Raw genomic sequence first — 20960 nt, 5'->3', positions numbered from 1 at the left:
ATTCCTCATCTGTCCCTTCACTAGCATGTGTGCTTCCTCAGCAAAGACTCGACTGTTTCCTTCACTGCTATGTCCACGGCACCCACACTCCACAACAAAGGTGACCAACTGTCCTGGTCTTTCCAGGACTGAGGGGTTTCCTGGGACATGAGCTTACATGGTTGGTTGGTCACCCTACATCATCAGAGCCGAGCAGGTAGTGGATGTTTAATATCTGATATGTGAATGAGTCTGTAAAGTAGGTATTCACTCACCCATTCTACAGATAGGGAAACTGAGACTCAATTCAAATAACAGACCTCACATCACACAACTGGTAAATAAAGAGGCTGAGATTTCAACAGCCCACAGGACTTCAGAACTCATGAATTATCCCTAGTATAACTTTTTTCATGACTTGACTGTCTTCAAGTAATTTTATTGGGCAGTTCAGTGGTATGAGACAATCTCAACCTTCTATCCAACATTTGTCTAAAGTAGCCCCCAGTCTAAGCCCTCATCCCGGAAGCAGATGGATTGCTGAAATGTACAGGATCTTTTCCTTGACCACACCTGGGAAAGAGCTCATGTTATCAGGGTAGCATCCCTGCTCGAGTGACAGCTGAGATGGGGAGGGGGTGGTGTCCCAGATCAAGGCAAAGAAGGGTGTTAGGCCATAGGGAAAACAGAACCACACACAGAAAAGGAAGTCAGCCCAGAAAACAAACTTTTGCAGGGAAGCAAGTCCACTCCAGCCAACCTCATCTTTCCTTGATCTGCAACAGTGGAACACAAACCCTCCTCCCACGTCCTGACACCCCTCCCTGCTCATCGGAGTACCAGGATGGCCAATGACAAAATCAGAGCTTGTAAGAACCGGGAGGTTAGGGCTCAGCTGAGGGAAACAGCTCAGAAAAACGGAGGTGTTTTCCCAGACCCCGCAGTGGGTGAACAGCCACAGGCCCCCAAGGCCAGCTTCCAGTGCTCTCCCAAGCACTGCTCACATGTCTGCCTTCTGGCATCCACCCTCCCAGCTCCTCACCGAATACACAAAGGACTTGAGCAGGTGTCTGCTGAGCAGACTCAGGGACGCTGGCTTGGAGAACAGCACTACGTCTGGAGTGCCCTGTGGAGAGAAGAGACAGTCAAAGGGGGCCACCAGCCGATATGGCCCGGTGTCCGACCATGGTCCTAGGAAGCCTGACCTCCATGAGGGAGCAGTAGAGGAAGGGGCCCTGGGAGATGACGAGGTTGGTGCAGAGGCAGCTGGCGATGGTCTGCTGTGTAGCTAGCAGCTGCTTCTTGGCAAGCTCCAGGCCGCGGTACAGCTTGTCCAGATTACCCCTGCAACACAGCAGACACACGACTTCGGCACAAAGTCACACAGAACGCTCGGTTCCTGGGTCAGGAAGGGATGGGGGGATAACAGTTGATTTCTCACCCTCCAGAGTACCCCTTCATGTGTAAGGAAGGAATAAACAACGTAAAAACCCACAGTGATGGATGTGAGAGGTGGGAAGGGTGCTGGCATCAGGAGGCTCAAGACTAAAAGCCGGAAGTGTAGGAAGACCCTGCCTAGCAGGCCCTGGAATGTGCCTGGAGGGCTCCTACAGGAGCGGCATGGGCAAGGGCTAGGAGGAGGACCAGGGACCACACCACCTGACAAATGGGTTTTTACTCTTCCCTGCAAAAAGGAGGGTTCCCCTCTGAGTACATTAAAATGAGCCTTCATGGAGATGTGAGGCCTGCAAGCAAAGCCCTGCCCTCGGAAGTTAAGTTTCCCCAAGTGTCACATTGACTCCCCACCCATCCAGATGAAGTGATGCCTCCGGCTGGCAGGCTGTGCCCAGAGACCAGGGCTGTGCACCCCCATTTGAATGTGAAAAACCACCAGGCACTTGAGAAACACCTGGACCTGAAAAAATGACCCTAGAAGAAATAGAAGTAATTTGAAGAACAAAAGAAAACTGAAAATGAATTCTAGTATCGTCAGAGATTTCAGCAAATAATACATTCATAAACCAAGAATCAGATGCTATGAAAAAGGAACCATTTGAAACTAGAATGTGTTTGTGGAAAGCAAAATAATTACAGAAAATAAAAAATTCTCTTTTGAAGGCAAGAGGACAGAGTCAAGAAAAGCTTCCTGAATATCAATAACAAGACAAAAACATAGGAATACAAGACAAAAATAAGAAATAGAGAATTGTTCTAGGAAGTCTGGAAAGAAAATAAAAAACACCCATTATGAGTGTGTGTGTACTGAGGGAGTAGTAAAGAAGTAACACAAAAACATACTATGAAATTCTAGAACACTGAGAATAAAAGAAAAAATCCTGCAAGCTTCTTCATGTAGGATGGGAACACATTTACAAAAAAGCAGAACCAAAATAGCTCAGACTTATTAGCACCACTGGCTGCTGGAAGACAAGGGAGCAATGGAATCCACATTCAACAAGAAACTACCTTCCACCTCGAATTCTATATGAGCTAAACCAGCAATCAAATGAGGGTAGAATAGATTTTGTCAGATGTGCAAGAATTCAGACCGTTTATATCTCACATGTACTCTTTAAAAGTTACACTAGAATTGTTCTCTACCAAAATGATGACTAAAATAAAAAAACAGACAAAAGATGAGAATGCCAAGAAACGCTGGCTCCAAACCAGGGGCACAGTCAAGGGCCATTTATGATTGCAGCGGGCAGCAGGCTCAGGGAACGGCAGGTCCAGGCCAGAGTCAAAAGACAGAATCCCAGGCTCCCAAGGACAAAGGGACTTAGGGAATATCTGTTGAAAGGAGAGCTGAGAAAAAACTGGGTATGATGAAAGAGGCAGTTAAGGGCTCCAGGAAAAACAAAGAGCTGTAAGAGAAGATAAGGTAATCACTGGTCGTTACTGACTCTGAAATTTTTTTAATAAATTTTACTTTTTAAAAATTTTTGATTTTAGTGAGAGGGGAAGGGAAAAAGGAGAGGGAGAGAAACATCAATATGAGAGAGAAACATCAATCAGCTGCCTTCTGTATGTGCCTTGACTGGGAATTGAACCCACAACCATTCACTTTGCAGGATGAAACTCAAAACAACTGAGCCACGCTGGCCAGGACAACTCTCAAATATTCTCATAGCACAATGAAGTAACACTATTTATTGATTTCATCTTTTTTAATGAATCTTAGCCAAAAATGAGATGACTAACATTCTATTCTCTAACTCAAGATTAAGTGTCCTCAATATTTAAAATGCAAAAGCATAGACTTCAAAAACTGAGAGGTATGTGGGAGGATAAAAGTAGGGATGCTGATACCCTTTTCTTATAAAAAAGGGAGACAAGAGACACTGGTGATAGAACAAGCTGTAAGTGTACTTAAATTACAAGGGAGCTAAAAATAGTGGCAGACCGTAACAGCATGGGGGGAAGGAGCACAAAGGTGGGAAAATGCTCTTTTGTCATAGCAGAAAGTCAGCAGACAATGTCTAAAACTGACTCACCAATCCTGGGATGAGGGTAGTAGGTGATAATATTAGTTTTTGGATTTCCCCTTATTTCCAGATAAAAATAGAGCAATTCAAAACCAAAACCCCAGGACCCACATTTACAATACAAACCCCCTAATATAAGCCACTAAAAACAGAACACCAACTGGCCACAAGATTGGTATATTGTCAGTATCAGCGTGGAAGGGCGCAGAGAGGCCATAAGATTTAAGAATGATGAAAACTACAGGCAACTAGGGAACACTAAGAGGGGTTTTGCTATATCCAAGCAGGAGAGTGGGAGGGGACTTGTTAAAGTACAAGGAATGCAGTGAAGACCAGGGGGCCAGAGCAGTCTAGCCCTGGGAGTCCCACCTGATAGGCAAGAGATCCTTTCCACAGTGGGCACCTCACTAAAGAGAAACTGCTGAGAATAGAATCTAAATTGAGCAAGATAGGGACAACACAAAAAAGGAAAGACAAGGTATAGATAAAAACACATGAGGATTAGTGAAGGTTCTAGCCAGCAAAATCAGGCAAGAAAGTGAAATAAAAGGCAGATTGGAAAGAAGTAAAACTATCTGGATTTGCACATGACATGATCCTGCATATAGAAAATCCTAAGGAACCCACTAAAAGGCTACTGGACCTAATAAACGAGTTAAGCAACATCGCAGGATACAAAATCAACATACAAAAATCAACTATTTCTACGCAGCAGCAATGAGAAAAAGAAAGAAAGAAAACAAGTCCATTTACAATACCATCAAAAAGAATAAAATATTTAGGAATAAATTTAATAAAAGAACAAAGTTTATTCTCTAAAAATTACAAAACATTGTAGAAAGAAATTAAAGAGGATCACAGTAAATGAAAAACCATCCCATGGTTCATCAGTTGGGAGACTTAATATTAAGAGAGCAATACTCTTCCAATTGATCTATAGGTTCAATACAATCTGACTTCTTTGCAGAAATGACAAGCTGACTGTAAAATTCATGGAAATCCAAGGAAGACACAATAGCCAAAATTTGCAGCAAAGCTACAATAATCAAAACAGTGTGGTACTATAAGTACAGACATATCGATGGGCCAAAATTGAGAACCTAGAAATAAATTTCCCCATTTATAGACAACCGATTTTCAACATGGAAGCCAAAGCAACTCAGTGGAGGAAAAACGTCTTTTTAGCAAATGGTGCTAGATCAATTGGATGTCACATGCAAAAAAAATTAAGTTGGACCCTTTCCTTACACCAGACACAAAAGTTAGTCTCAATTAAATCATACACCTAATAAGGCCAAAACTATACAAATCTTACAGAAAACAAAAGTGTAAACCTTCATGACCTTGAATTAGGCGATGCATTCTTACATATGAAACCAAAAGCACAAAAGAAAAAATAGGTAACTTAAAACATCAAAATGAAAAACTTTTGTACTTCAGAGAACATCAAGAAAATAAAAAGACAATCCACAGGATGAGAAAAGACATTTGCAAATCATGTATCTGATAATAGATTTGTATTTAGAATATATAAAACGATCCTTATAACTCAGTAACAAATAGAACTCAGTTGAAAAACGGACAAAGGACTTGAATAAACAATTCTCCCAACAAGACATACAAATGGCCTATAAGCACATGAAAAGCTGTTCAACATCATTAGCCATGAAGGAAATGCCGATCAAAACTACAATGATACCACTTCATACCCACTAGCATGGTTTGATCACAAAAGACAGACAAAAACAAATGTTGGCAGGTATGTGGAAAAATTCAAACTTTCATATACTGCCAATGAGATTATAAAATGGAACAGCTGTTTTGGAAAACATTCTGGCAATTAGTTCCTCGAAAGGAACTAAACAGAATTAGCATATAACCCAGAAAATCCATTCCTAGGCATACATCCAAGAGAAATAAAAGCATATGCTCATACAATTTATATATGTATGTTTATGGCAGTATGATTCATAACAGTTAAAAGGTAGAAATTACCCAAATAACTATCTACTGATGAATGGATTAATAAAATGTGGTATATCCCTACAATAGGAAATTATTTGCAATAAAAAGGAAGAAAATTTCTACTCATGCTACAAAATGGATGAACCTTGAAAACCTTCTAAGTGAAATAAGCCAGACCTAAAAGACCACATATTGTCTGATGAAATGATATGAATCATCCAGAAGAGCAAATCCATGGAGACAGAAAGATTAGTGGTTGCCTACAGCAGAGAGAGAGGAGGGATTAGGAAAGTGATGGCTAAGGGAAGCAGGGTTTTTTGGGGGGGCATAAAATGGTTCTCAAATTAGATAGCAATGATTGCACAACCTGGTGAATATAGTAAAAGCTATTGAATTGTACTCTTTAAATGGATGAAGTATATGATGTGTGAAATACAGCTCAGTAACATGATTTTAAAAAAGTATGATAGGGAACGGGACTAGGAAACCCCAGAAAGCAGGACCCTATGGTTTTTAACACTGTACAAAAGCAACAAAGTGGCAGCTCTCTGAAGTTAGACAGGTTCTGAATCATACCTCCTCTTAAAAAGCCAGGGTAACTAAATTCATAAGGAAAATGAGCAACAGATGAGTATCAAGGCCAAATCCTCTCAAAGTAACTATTAGAAAAAAGAGACTAAGAACAATAGCATCCCTCTTGGCAGAGAGTATATTACGAGACATGCCCTCAAATGATCAAAACTGTAACGTTATATCCTATTTCAAACCAAGCTAAAAGACATTAAAAAGTAAGGTAAGACATCTCGGGAAGTAAGAAAAAAATTAGAAATAAAAGAAAGATGAAGAATGAGGAATGAAGACTAAAGAAGAAGAATCATAAGAATGAATAAACACCACAAATAATGCCTTAAGAGGTGAAAAAGAAGAAAATTTTAGAAATCAAAAGGAAAAAAGACGAAAAGAATTCAAGAAAAAGTGACATAGTGAAGATGGGCAGGAAATGTGTCGTGTGCACCCTTCCGCCTGCTCGTCTCTGGTGCACTGGATTCCAATTTGCACCTGAACTGCTTCCGCAGGCCAGTTACCGCCACACCCCGGGGGTCCCTGCTTCCCTGGGCAGTGTGAGGTGGAGGGCAGGAGGTGGCCCGAGGGGCTGGAGGCCATGGCCAAGTCCACTACCTGGAGAGACTGTCCAGAGCCTGGATAAAGTTATCTGTCCCTGAGCTGTCCTTCTCGGGGCTCTCCATCAGTGACATGGTAGCGAAGACCACATCACTGGCCAGGAACTTGTGCTTGAAGCCAAAATGAATGCTGAACGTCTGCACACGCATGTCCTTCATCCTATAACAGGAGGAAGCAATGTGGCTGCCGCATGGGAGAGTCCTCACATTGTGGGTGGGCTCTCACCACTAGGCCAGAGCGGTGAAATGTGCCGCTGTAGCTCCCCACAACACACAATGGCAATACGACTACATTGGTCAGAGAATGGAGGGGGTTAGAAGGCCTGACATAGAGCCCTGTAACCTAGGGCACCGAGCGCCCCGTCCAAAAACTGCTCAGCTGGTTGGGGGCCATTGGGCCAGGTTGTGTGTGGTCCTCTCCCACCCCCCAGGATGCCAGGATTAGCACAGCCAGGCATGAATCCTCCAGCTGCGCTAGAGAACCTGGTGGGAAAGAGCTGGCCTGACCCTGGCCCCCGTGGGCTCTTCCCAGGCCTGTTTCCAGGGAGGACCACACTGGGTTGACCTCAGACATCCACACCTCAGCCCCAGGATTTGAGGATTCTGTATCTTCTGGGCACTTTACAAAGCCCACTTTTAACCCAAAGAGAACTCAAAACTTCAGGAAAGGCTCAATAGATCATGCTCATGTGTGCATTCCAGTTTTTTGCATTATTTTAGGAATGTTGTTAAAGCCGAAGACTTAAGGAAACTTAATACAGAAAAACATGTGTTTACCCAAATTTATTTGCAGATTCTTCAATCATCTCCCGCAAATTCTCCTTCAAGGAGATGTCCATAGACTGAAACTTCTGCTTCACCTGTTTCAGGGGGAGACTGGAAAGATGGTAAGCGTTAGGCACACGAGCAACCTGGCTTCAAACAGAGAACGCTGAAACAGCAAAGGGAAGGAGAGAAACCCACGAGGGGTCCCAGTGTTTGCAAACAAGGGACGTCCCGTGTGGGCCTTCAGATGACATCCTGGGAACTCAGAGAGAGGAATATACGGCAGAAAGAAGCAGAAGCTAAATATTACAACCAAGTCAGGGACAACAAGGGTCGGGACTCCAGGCCAAGGTGGTCACTCACCCCATGTCCGCGAGGAACTCCTGGAGCCGCTTCTGCCCATGCACAGACCAGAGCTTGAACCTGGCTGCAGTGTAGCACGTGTTGCACAGGCTGTCATGGAGGGACCAGTGCTGATAGAGTGCCAGGCGGAGGCTGGGCCTGCAGTCAAGGAGGCTGCATGATGACCTGGGGCCCCACCCACCCTGGGACGGCCCATTTTTGATGCTCCAACAGATGACCTGCTCCGCTCACCAGGGCACAACCAGTTACTACCTGGGTAAACTGGAGCTCTTTGACCCTCTTAACTTAATTTGACCCACACCGAGAGCTTGTGAGGTGGTGGGTGTACACCATTATCTCTGTGACAGACAGGGTAACTGAGGTAAAAGGGTTCTGAGAGCCTGTATACTGTGGTCATCGTAAGCACTTGTAGCTCCCTGTGTCCTCCTCTGACCCTGCCCTCCGTCTCACCCTTCCCTCTGCGGGGACCCCCTCAGCAAGCCCCCCCTCACCTCTCTTCCTGAATACCGCCCCTCACTGCTCATGGGGACAATAGTGACACTGTGTAAGAGGACGGGCCCACCTCCCAAGGCCTCTCCTCTCACACTGAAGGGTCTCAGGCAGGATGCCAGGCTGGCCTGGCCTGCATCTAAGTGCCACCACTCCTGCCCTGACCAGCCTCTGGGCACATGGCAAGCTGTCCTCTTTGCTACCCCTCCAGAGGGCTAAGCTCCATGGCCACCATCCTCTCTGCCCACACCCCAGGCAAGTCCTGGTCCCTGATGTCACATGTTTGGACCCAGCTCCTGGTGGGCTCCTGCAGTGTGGCCCCTATCCCGGGACCTCTGATACCCTACACCAGTACTTCTTCCTACACTTGTTGTGGACACTTCCATATGACCTGTCCAAACCCACGTTTACTGACCCCGGCCAACCCAACAAGAAAGGGGAGGCACTGTCCTTGTCCTTATTCTATCCACTGCCAAAGCAGAAACCCCAGCATGTTTCACACTCGCCACTGTGGTCTGACCCATGCCACCACCCAGTCTCCTTGCCTCAAATCAGCAGTCCAGGCCGTTTTAAATACCTAGAAGTGAACTCAGTCACTGCTGGGCTCACAGGGCCACCTACTGTAGCCCCTCTGACTTCCAAACCCTGCCCCTCTCTCTAGCCCCTTCTGCGAGCTCACCTTACAGCTGTTATATAGCCAACAGCCTCTGCCCAGACTGCTCTCCCTCCCAAGGAGCATAGCTGAATCTCAGCCTGAGCTGTGGGCTCTCCAAAGACTTTCCTGAGCAATGCGGTCCCACTGTTCCTGGTCACTCCATCAAAACCCTACATGATCTCCTCACGAAATGCCAAACTCTGTAATCACATGCTGGCTCGCTTTTTTCCCAACTTGATAGGAGTCTGCAAATATCACTGAACTGCCTGCACCACACAGGCAGTCAGTCCCACATGCCCTCACTCACATATACCGAGCACCAAGCCTTCAATAAGCTCTAAAAAGATATGCGATGCTTCTGAAAATAGCTGTGTGTCTGGAAGCAAAGGCAACACAGAAAAAGTGGGGCAGAACCTGCTCCCCAGTTCCTAGTCCTTTGCCCAGTTTGGGGACACAGGGGACCCCTCTTCTCAGAGCCTCTTATCCTGTCTGCTGCCCATCCTGAGGACATGGCAGCCACAGCTGCAGAACCTGCAGCTCTGGGGCCACCAAGCACACCACATACTGGGGACATGAGCTGGGGTCTGCAGAGGTGACAAACAAATAGCACACAACAAAGTGTCTGAGGGCAGGGGCGCTGCCTGCACCCCAAAGGCATGAGCCACAAGGATACTCATACTCGAAGGAGATGCGCATGCAGTCCACAGAGAGGGCATTCTCCTCGTCCTCGTCCCGGTGGTTGTGCCGGGACACGTGGCGCTGCAGGACGCCAACGTCGGTCACGTACTTCATCCTGGGAAGGAAGCACCGCTGGCTTGGGGGGGCTCCCTCCTCTCCTCACATGCAGCCTGTCACGGCTTCCCCCTCTCCCTCAGGCCTTCCCCTCACAGGCACAGGGACCAGCCCACCATGCAGGTTATTCCTTCCAGGACTAAGGAAGCTCACCACCTCTGCGTAGAAACCATCGTGGCAAAGGGGGTAGCAGGGATAGGCGGCGGGAGAGCTGAGCAGACAGAATTGGCAGTGGTGGGCCCTGGCCTCCCCTACTTCCCCTCCACTCTTGTCCGGGCATCAGCCGCACGGTCATTACTTGAAGCCTCCTGAGAGGGGGCACTGCAGAAGGTCACAGCTCTGCCCACTAGTTACAATCAAGTGGACAGACCCCATGTAAGTGACAGTGATCCACAGCGGAGGGTGTGGACCAGGCACAGAAAGTGTTTCTGAGCCCAGTAGGAAAGGGCAGGCCCAAATCCAGGTCCACTTAAACAAAGGCGGCCACTGAGCAGGATGACGACAGCGTCGCCTCTCCAGAGGGGAGGCCGCAGGCCAGGGACAGTGCCCGGCGCTGCACACGCCCCATGCTAGCCTGGGCAGGGAGGGGGAGTGAGGCCCAGCAGGGCGGCAGGCTGGACCAAGATGACAGATCCAGGAAGGGCCCCAGGCCTGTGAAACTCGGGGCCCTCCCACTCCCTGGGCCACACTTGGACAGATGGAAGAGACAAAAAAATAGAGGATATGGGGACCTTCGCAAACTATAGGAGGAGGCTGTGCCTCGAGGGATGCCAGGTGACAGACTTGGGTCCCCCGGGAAAGGGCTAGTGTCTTGGGGATGAGGTCTCTTTGATTCCCTTGGAGCCCCCTCCTGACGGCCATCAGAGGTGTGGGGATGAGACAGGGCTCTGGCACCCTGCTCCTCCCTGGCATCTGCCTTCTGGGTGGCCTTTCAACTTATTTATCTGACCCAAGTGGCAAGCACCAAGATCTGCCCACCAAGGGGCAAAAAAGGATTTGTTCTCTGCCAGCCCTCCCCGCAAACCTCTCAAGCCTCCCCTTTGCCTTTGAGATCACACCCACCTTCCCTGGCAGGACTCCTAGGGCCCTCACCTCTTCCTCCTGCCCCCTGACCACTGTGCAGGGGTCATACCTCTACACTCGACCATGCCCAATGCACAGGGCACCAACAGCACTCAGAGGTGGGACTCTGGGCTCCCTCCTCTCATCTCTGGCTCCACCTGCTGGGCTCCCCAAGGGTGGACAAAACGTCCACAATACGGCCACATGCTATTCTCACTGAGTTCCTGACACTAAACCCTTCTTGGTGACAAGGACCCAGGTCCAACGCCAGCCCATCCTCAGCGTGGCTCTACAGTGAAGCTGCCACCTATCAACCCACTGCAAACTGAGAGGCTGCGGCCATGCTGTGTACGTGGTCACAGCACAGGCCGACCTTGAACAGCCCAAGGGAGTACATCCTTACTGGGTGATCTTGTCTTGTACCCACTGGTCTGTTAGTCCAACGATGGCCCACCTGGAAGGAGAGAATGATGAAGCAGTGAACAGAGCGGGGTAGGCAACAGTGTCCTGCCATTGTGGCCAGACCCAGGCCCACCCTCAGATAGGCAGTCCCCCTCTTCAGGGGGAAGGGGTGACGGGGAGACTCAGGGCTCCTGGTTCGGTGTCGTCATTGCAGGAACTCCTGATACACAAGGAGAGAGATCTAGGACAAGGACGCAGGGCACTGCTCTCTGCATCCTGGCTTGCCTGCCACTCTCCACCCTGGCCCTGCCAGTGCAGGACTGCAGCAGACACCCGCGCTCAGGCCTCTGGGGCCTCACTCTGCCTCTCTGCGGCCCTCGCATTACCCCTCTCTCTGAGATTTCCCCGCAGAAAAGCATACCCTTGTCACACAGCTCCCTGTCCTTCCAGTGTAAAATGGTGGGACAAAGAGCAACAGCATTTAGGTCTCTTAATAACCTTCCACGCTTCCTTCTCCAAGCTTATCTTTTGTGGATGAGATAATGGAGATCTAGGCTGGTCTGACTGCCTGGGGTCACAGACAGCTCACAGCAGCAGGGACCAGGACCCCGGGTGTGTGCCATCTCCTGGTTCCAGGCAGCATCCTTCAAGACGCCCCTCCTTAGCTGAAAACAGCTAAGAACACTGGGCAAAGTGAGGCAGGAGAGGCCCTGGGGGGGGAGGTAGGTAACTGGAGCACCCACCCCATCTTAGTGCAGCATGCTCCCGCCTCACAGGGACCTCTTCAGAAAATGCCACCTTGCCCTGGCTGGTGTGGCTCAGTGGACTGAGCACTGGCCTGCAAACGAAAGGGTCACTGGTTTGATTCCCAGTCAGGGCACAGGCCTGGGTCGTGGGCTAGGCCCCCAGTAGGGGGCACATGAGAGGCAACCACACGTCAATGTTCCCCTCTCTCCCTCTCTTCTCCTCTCTAAAAATAAATAAAGTCTAAAAAAGTAAGAAAGAAAATGCCACCTGAGCTGTCATTCCCGGGATGAACCCCACCTCCTGATTTTTCCACTCCAGTGTCTCAAGAGCTGCTTAAAGCAAACTTAGCAGTGGCAGGACAATTTTTCCTGAATCAGATTTCACCACATGCCAGGGCTGCAAGGATGCCAAGCATGGGTTGTCTTGTTCAAACCTCATGCTCCTTCTGTAACCTGAATTTCCTGGGCAGCAAGGCTCAGTGGTAGGGTGGGAAGGGAGGAGCTGTACACAGGCCCCATATCTGACCCTCTGCACTGGCCGTACTTCTTCCATGTCTGGGAGTTCATGTGCTGTCCTGAGAGCCTCACAGTTAGAAAGAAACCAGGGCCATGCACACTCCAAGAAAGGTGGCTGCATCCAATGTTCCCAGTGGGGACAAGGGAGGTACACATGGTGACATCTTCCTTCAGATCCTGCTCTCACTATGGGAGAAAAAAGCTGCTAGGAGGAAGCCAGACGTGGCACTGACCTTGACTAGAGGCTACATACCACAGCATGTCATTCAAATCCTTGGACATCATCCATGCCAGGTCGAACATCACCATGGCCGACTGCAAGAAAAAGGGAAGCCTGAGTCCAGAGGTAGCCACGCTTATAGAAGGGGCATACGCTGGGGCCAGGCCAAACTGCTAGGCCAGACCTGAGCTGCCCAGGGCTCAGCTGAGTCCCTGCAGATTGAGGGTCTGCCTGGTCAGGGTGTTTGAGTGGATTCTAGGCTGCACTGAAGGAGACAGTCACTCGAGTGACGTGAACTGTCTCCTCTGCTAACTAAAGTCATTACTATGCACACACTTTATCCGGCAAGACAGGGCAGCAAGGACAGTATGTGCTGGGGCCTCTACACATTTCATTAGGTCCCTTGGTGATACCTAAGGGAGGCACTGAATTCGGGGGGTCAGGGACCTCATCATCCTCGTGACCTTTTGTCTACATGCTCCTCCTGGCTGCTGTCCTCTCTAACACATCTTAGGGAAGGCCAGGTGAGACAGGGCCTTGGTTCCCAGTTACCTGGACATTAAGGAGGGAGGGGGCCTAGGACCCCTTGTGAGGAAGGTCTTTCTAACATGATTGTCCATGGATGGAAGCATATAGCTCCCTGTGAGCACAGGGTCTCTTTTGGTAGGAGACCATGAAGGAAGATCAGTGTCCAACTAGAAGACACTAAAATCTCCTAAGCTGTGATACTGGGCTTCGTCCTAAGGGGAAGATTTCCAAGGGAATATCCACATCTCGAGGCACTCAGGCACCCACTGCCCTGCCTGCACCTTCTCAGTGAGCATCACCCACCTACCCACTATTAAGGCTTTTCCATTGGCCAGGGCAAAGCAGAGAGTGCAAAAGGACGATCCTTCAAAGGACAATGGGGCCTTGACATAAAAGGGACTTTGGAAACATGTTGTTCAGAGTTCAAGACCCCAGGGCCAAATGTAAGGAACAAATATGGCATGTTTTACTGGTAACTTATTTTCTAGACCTCCTTATGGCCCTGACATTACTGGAGCCGACAGAATCAGTTCTCTATGTGAAACTCTGTTCCATAATGCACACTGGGGGGCCTTTATAAGTCTCTAGTTTTACTTCTTGCAAAGAGGTAAACAGACGAGTTCTATATTTTTGATGATGAATAAATATAATCACTGATATTTTGGGGGGACATATTGGGTGTGAGGGGGTCATCCTAACGATGGCCTCTGAAATGAAGAGTGTTCTCTTCCTTTAATGGAGGAGGCGGGTTTAAAGCTCAGAGAGGCTACCCCACCTCCCTAAGGTCATACAGAAGGAGACTGTAGGGCTCAGATTCAGATTCAAACCAGACTTTTGTGGCTCTAAAACGTATGCCCATTCTTCATGTTTCAGAACACTGATCCCGCCCATGTCAGAACTCTGTAGTGAATTCTACCTATCCATACTTACCGACGTCCCATGATATTCATACTGCTCATAGTCAAAGAGGATGTCTCTCCTGTAACAAAATAAAGTGTGACATAAGATGTGGGTCTTCAACTGGAAGTTCAGGAAGCCAAAGATTTGGAAAAAATTCTAAAATTTGACAGTACTCAGAGAAATGTAACTAAAGTCATAGTAGTCTTTGTTTTCACTTATTGACTCTTTCTCGGAGTGTATAGGCATAAGGCTGGGAAGGGAGGGATAGAAATACAAACTGCTTCTGGCAATGGAAGATGTAAAATGGCACAGTCCCAGAATCCCACTTCTGAGAAATTATCCCAAGACAATTCAAAGGAACAAGCAAGACCAAACTTGCTATGCGCTCACAGTTGTTCACTGCAGCCTTACTTGTCATGGCAAAATACTGAAGTAGCATGCAGTTCTAAAAGAATGGCCAATTAATGGTGTAAAATACCTGCAAGTATAAATAACCCAGGAAAATCAATCCAAAGCCAGAATCTCTTCCCATTAGTGAAAATAGATTATATAACTTATCTTTTCTTACACTTCTTAAAATAGTTTTGCATTGCCCTTCCACAAGAAACAGCAGGGCACAGCAGCCTGACCTTGAACAACTGGATCCAGCAAGGAATTCCCAGCCCAGGGGCATTGCTGCATGTTCACTTCAAGCTAAAATAACCTACACAATGCTTTTATTTTAGAGCACTTCAGTTTTTAAATTTGCAATATGTAAAGGAATTATGGATAACTTAGTTTTCTTTTCATACTTTTATTCCTATGGAAAGTTTTACACAATTGACATCTAACTCTTTTGTAAAAAGTTGTAAATAAAAGTTATTTTTTTCTGGAAAATAATAAAAATAAAAGAACCAGAGCTGTCACCCTTAACAGATGGCATGCATTTGGGAGACCTCTGGGCCTGGTTCTGTCACTCACGGGACCAGGGCCACTACAAAAAGGAGCCAGAGCTCGCCAATCAGGGATCACATGCTCACTAGAGGAGCCACTGGCCCAGAGGTTCTAAACTAAACAAATTATCCTCAAATGGAAAAAAAGGCATGCAGCTCCCAGGGAAAACACAGGTGTCCATGACACCACGGACGGACGGGGAGCATGGGGTGCTGCCTCAAGCGCACACTCACCTCCGGGCCTCCCACTCTCTTCGCTCCCTCCTTTTCATGGTTCGTGCTACTATCTCCTGATCCAGGAACAAAGAAAAGTAGAGTTAAGCAAGTGAACCAGGTATTCATCCCCACAGCCCGAGAAGGTTCTGATTTGACAGAAGCCATTGGGCCCAGATCCAAAACCTGGTCATTCCCATGCCCTGAGCACAGTCTGCCCCTGCAGAAGGGAGGAGATGAGGCGGGGATGGCTGGGTCCCCTCTGGCCCATCAGCACCGAAGGCACTGTGACAAGAGTGGATGCTTCTGCATTGCCTGCTCAGGCTACACTCTTGTCTGTCTCAGTTTTCCATCACTCCTGCCCCGCTGTGATCTGGGAGAAGTGCACAGCCACCTCATACTAGCTTCCCCACCAGATTAATAAGAACTGATGTTTCTTACATCCTAAGATGTAAGGATGTGTCAGTAACTATTCGAATTTTACAAGCACAATCTCATTTCATTCTTACAGCCAAGGCATGAGGTAGTGTGGCAGTTTTAAATGTCCATGGTCCTGAGACTTTTGCTTCTAGGAAGATGCGATAAATATATTTTTCCCTGTACGTCCACTAACTATACCTAAAAACCCTGTCATTATATGTAATACAAAATAAGACTCTGAAAGGTGGAGAGAAAGGCTCACCAGCTAGGGACCCCAGGACCTGAGGAAGGACACACTGATAAATTCCCTGGGTTTTGTGTTTGGTCCACATATCCCGAACCTGGAGCTGAAGAAGCCGGTATGGTAACCTAATAACAACTAGTGCAGGCAAAACAAAACACATCAAAAATCCAACAAAGCCAAAGCATCAGGAAGAAACAATCTTAAAACACAAAAAACCTTTAGACAACAACTGCTCTACACCAGCCAACGCCACCAAAAACACCATGGCCTCACCCTCAGCAAAAGCTGAGTTGAAACCTAAACACTCATCCTTCGCACACCTCCCTCCCACCTGCAACACGTCCACTGTTCTACCTGTAATATTTCCCAATACCCCACTGAGGTGCTGTCAGAGAAGGCCAAGCAGGGAGCCTAGACTTTCCTTGCCCAGGGGTAACATGGAGCCACTCCTCTCACAGGTTAATGGAGGTCAGGTGGGGAAGCTAAACTTCTACTTCCACCTGGCTGTTAAGCCCATTCACTAAATTTATATTTTAGTTGTTGTATTTTTAAGTTGTAAATTTCTGTTTTTTTCTTTATATCTTCTCTTTCTCTTTCCTGCTCCTTTGCCAGGGTGGTGTCAGAGGAAGTAGGTAAAACAAAAGGTCTATAAGACTCAGAGTCTTATAACACAATACAAAGATGTCCAAGTTTCATTTGAAAAATCACACGAAGAACAGGAAAATACAAACTGAATACAAAAAAGGAAACCCATAGATGCCAACACCATGACAGGGATGTTAGAATTATCTGACAAAGATTTTGAAGGAGCCATCTTAAAAATGCTTGAACAAGCAATTACACACATACTTAAAACAAATGAAAAATAGGAAACCTCAGTGAGAAAGAGAAGATATAAAGAAAAAAACAGAAATTTACAACTTAAAAATACAACAACTAAAATACAAATTTAGTGAATGGGCTCAAGAGCAGAATAAAGGGACGGAGGAAAGAACCAGTAGTGAACTAGCAGACACAATGATAGAAATTACCCAGTTTGAGCAACAGAGGGAAAATAAACCTGGGGCGGGGTGAATGGGAAGAGCCTCAGGGACACATGGGACTATAACCAAAGGCTAACATTCATGTCATTGGCGTCCAAGAAAGAGAAGAAAAAGAGGGGGAGCTGAAAATGTACCTGAAGACATAATGGTTGAAAATTTGGCAAGAGACCTAAACCTACAGATTCAAGAAGCTGCCTGAGTGACAAACAGGAAAACTCAAATAAATTCACACTATACGTCATAATCAAATTTCTGCACATAAAGCCAAAATTTAAAAAAACAAAACAAAAAACAACCCTTCAAAAACAGCAAAAGAAAAATGACACCTTACCTATAAGGGAAAAACAACTTGAATGGCAGCAGATTTCTGATAGAAACCATGGAGGCTAGAGGAAGTGGCACATTTATCAAGTGTTGAATGAAAGGAACTGTTATCCCTGAATCCTACACCCAGTGAAAATATGTCAGGACTCAAGAGAAAAATCAAGAAATTTCCAGAAAAAGGAAAAGAATTTATCATCCAGAGATCTCCTCTTAAAAATTACTGAAGGAGGTTCAATACAAGAATGACAAAAGGAGAAACCTTGGAACACCAGGAAGAAGAAAGAACATAATAAGCAACAAGTAGGTAAATACCATAGGCTTTCCTGATCCTCTTGAGTTATAATTATGTATGACAGTTGAAGCAAAAATTGTATGACTGTATAATGTGATTCTAAATGTATGTGGGAGGGCCCCACTGGCTGTTCCGAAAAGCCACCTTTGCATCGCTCCCCTGTCCAGCTCCCCTCCCTCCACAGCCACCTCTGCCACTGCCACTGACTCCAGCAGCTTCTTCACCAGAGACCTCGAACTCTCTGGCTTTCTTTTTAATCTGCTGCATTGAATCGCTGGTGTGGCCCACCATGTCAGATGCAGCCATGGACATCGGCTCTGAGATCACCACCAAAGACTTACAGGAGAAGAAGGGAGGTTTGGAAGAGGCAGAGAATGGAAGAGACGCACTTGCTAACGGGAATGCTAATGAGGAAAAGGGGGAGCAAGAGGCTAACAATAAGGCAGATGAAAAAGAGTAAGAAAAAGGGGAGGAAGAGGAGGAGGTCAGGGAAGGCACTGGTGAGGAAGAGGATAAAGATGAGGTAGCTGAGGCAGCTATGGGCAAAGGAGCAGCTAAAGATGATGAGGATGACAATACCGACACCAAGAAGCAGAAGACTGATGAGGAGGACTACACAGCAGAACATAAAAAGTTAAACTTAAGTCCTGGCTGGTGTGGCTCAGTGGATTGAGTGCCAGCCTGTGAACCAAAGGGTTGCTGGTTTGATGCCCAGTCAGGGCACATGCCTGGGTTGCAAGCCAGGTCCCCGGCGTGGGGCGTGCAAGAATCAACCACACATTGATGTTTCTCTCCCTCTCTCTTCCTCCCTCCCCCTCTCGAAAAATAAATAAATAAAATCTTAAAAAACAAACAAACAAACATGACTGCTGCAACCTATTCACCCTATTCACCCTCCGCCTCTCCTCTCAGAATCTAAGGGTGGTCCTGCCTGCCCTCACTTCTGGCAGCCCAGGCTCTCCGCCACCCAACCAAAACCGCAGTGTGAATCTGCAACAGGGGAGGAAAAAAAGAACCCAAACTTCTAGGGCCCACCTTTTTTTTCCCTTAAAATTACTTTTAAAAGTTTTGTATTTTTAATTTACGTTTTATTTTCTTATACATATGTACTGTTAGGGATTGGCCATTTTTAATAACTCTCACGATGACCACACCGGCCTTTAGAGCATTCTCTGTCCTACTTCTGACTTTATTTGTGGTGGCGACCAAGTTCATTACAATCTCAAAGGGAAAAAAATACCTTGTAAAAAAATTAAAAAACAAAAAAAATCTTATCCTGAGAGTTCCAGTAAGTTTTTTTTGTGTTTTACTTAGCTATACTATAAATAGTTGTTTTGTATGATATGGTTAAAAAGGCCAAATGTAAAAGTTTTCTTTTTTTCCTTTTTTTGCCTATGAAGTTGCTGTTTGTTTATTTCTGGCCAATAAACAAAAGCTCTAGCATAGTCTGACATCCCCTCAAGCCCACTTTCTCCTTGTTGCTAAACCCACCGCTCAGTTCTCACCTGCCCACTTCCCCCATGAAAAGCCCACAGCAACCTTCATAAGCCAGCAACCCATTGCCTGTGTAGCCCCTTCCCTTTCTGTATTTTTCCTCATATCACACCAGGAAAACATGCTCTGATTTTGCTTATTCACACGTTCCTTATCCGTCCCTTCCCACTAGGAAGGAAGTTTCATGAAGACAGAACTTTGTTTGACTCTTGGTATCCCAGAGCCTGATAAGTATGGGGCACATAGTAAGTGAAAATGGTACTTCGGGCCACATGAAAAGCAGCTCATCGATAATTAAAAGAACACTATAAAAAGGAAGCATTCAGAGAACAAAGAAGAGCTCACAGAAATCAAAAATTCGAAGATAAAAGACCAAAAGTCTGCAAGAAAGTAGAAGAGATAAAATGTGGGAAAAGAAGAAGAAAAATCTCAGAGTGGGTCTGAGAGGTCCCCATCGGACCACCCAAAACTCGAGAGAAAGGAATGGGCAAAGGGGAGGAAAGTGAGGAGAGAAATTCCTAGCGTTGCAGGACATACCCTCCCCAAACGCACAGTGCCCCAAATATGGCTCATAAGGGCTCTGTTAAAGCACTGTATTAAGAGATGTCAGGCCAAGGATGGAGGGAAGCCCCTAAAACATTCCAAAGGCAATTTCAGCTTGCACTGCAATGATCAGGAGCCTGAGAGCCTCAGCTTCTTCAACGCTAAGCACTCGAATAAAACACGGCTTTCATGTTAGAGGAACAACTGCCTTCCACCTGGAAGTCTACCTCTCACAGAAGCCGCTAGCCCTTGCCTGGCCCTGGATCTAGTCTAGCAAGCGGCTCCGACCCAAGGTTCATGAGGCACAAGCCACTCCTGTCTTTGCACACAGGTGCTTCCCCTGCAGTGGCCATCTGGGACCAAGCCTGGCCGAGGGCCACAAACCCATGCTGCTACTCCATGGTGACTGCACAGAAAGCAACTTTGGAAGGGGGTAAGGAAGGAAGGTGACACTTATGCAATTTAATGTTTCTCTATATCACTTCTTATAAATGTCTACTGTCTACACGTAGAGCTGAGCTGTCCCTAAGTTTCATTTCATCTGATGGGATTCTACTGTACAGACAAGAACACTGTGCCTCAGAGAAGTCCAGCAAGCTGCCACACAGCCAGAAGATAATACACACACCTGCTACCTCCCGTCTAAGTCTGGGCCCAGCAGGCTCCGGACAGATCTCTGACTTCTGGGGGAGGCAAGTTTCTTAAGACTGGTGAGAAGCCCAAACGTACCTCCTCTAGCCCTTCTAACCGTGTGCGCTTCTCAGAAGGCTCTGACCCGTCATCCTTTTCATTTTCCGAATGCTCTTCATCCTCCTCATCGTCCCTGAAGATATCATCATAGGCAGGAACTTCAAGGTCATCATCTTGTTTAATGAGTAGTTTGATCTAAGATTAAAACAAAGAGCAATCGAGTCTCTTCTCTCTTGAGAAAAAAACTACTCATCACATGTTTATCTATTGAAGAATCTTATTTCCTAATTGGCTGACTGATAACTTTTCTGTACATACAAATAGCCTGTTTGTAATTTCAAACTTTTCAGGTATTTAAAAATTTTCATTTCCATTAAGTGAGGCACTGGAGTTGCACACCACACTGTATGCAGAAATTACAAGAACTTGAGAACTATCTACAGCCACTAAGTCTGGGGAAAAACTCCCTCTTATGCCACACACCAAGCCAACAAAATGAATACCCCATAATCTGGCCTCTGACAGAGGACAGGAAGACATGCAACTCCAAAGCGAGTAAAACTCCTGTCTTTAAAAGCAGTTACAGGCAGGCTGATTTCTCTTGGAGAAGTCTTTCATATGAGAATTCCAAGGCTGACACTTTGTTAGCGGGTGGGAGAAGGGAATCTCAGAGAAAGGTTAGGTAGCAGCTGTGCACCAGGCTCCCTGCTTTCTGCT

General features: G+C 46.6%; 1 protein-coding gene and 1 pseudogene across 2 annotated transcripts in view; one reads left to right on the top strand and one right to left on the bottom strand.

Annotated features, from left to right (window-relative positions):
• CDC45 (cell division cycle 45) overlaps positions 1-20960 on the bottom strand; it is a 29341-nt gene that overhangs the window by 5418 nt on the left and 2963 nt on the right. For both annotated transcript variants that reach the window (XM_054592694.1, XM_054592695.1), the window contains 11 exons: positions 20283-20438; positions 15215-15267; positions 14079-14127; positions 12654-12715; positions 11140-11190; positions 9556-9675; positions 7739-7870; positions 7388-7486; positions 6609-6770; positions 1185-1323; positions 1022-1105 (listed from right to left, as the gene is read on the bottom strand). In XM_054592694.1, the coding sequence (XP_054448669.1) occupies positions 1022-1105; positions 1185-1323; positions 6609-6770; positions 7388-7486; positions 7739-7870; positions 9556-9675; positions 11140-11190; positions 12654-12715; positions 14079-14127; positions 15215-15267; positions 20283-20438 (1107 nt within the window). The remainder of the gene's footprint in view (positions 1-1021; positions 1106-1184; positions 1324-6608; positions 6771-7387; positions 7487-7738; positions 7871-9555; positions 9676-11139; positions 11191-12653; positions 12716-14078; positions 14128-15214; positions 15268-20282; positions 20439-20960) is intronic.
• On the top strand, positions 17795-19990 carry LOC129086212 (prothymosin alpha-like; annotated as a pseudogene).

Source organism: Pteronotus mesoamericanus, unplaced genomic scaffold, assembly GCF_021234165.1.
Source record: "Pteronotus mesoamericanus isolate MK-2021 breed Mesoamerican mustached bat unplaced genomic scaffold, CSHL_Meso_final scaffold_371, whole genome shotgun sequence".
NCBI classification, from domain to species: domain Eukaryota; kingdom Metazoa; phylum Chordata; class Mammalia; order Chiroptera; family Mormoopidae; genus Pteronotus; species Pteronotus mesoamericanus.
The sequence above is the reverse complement of the archived record's forward strand: the minus strand, read 5'-3'. Positions and strand labels throughout refer to the sequence as shown.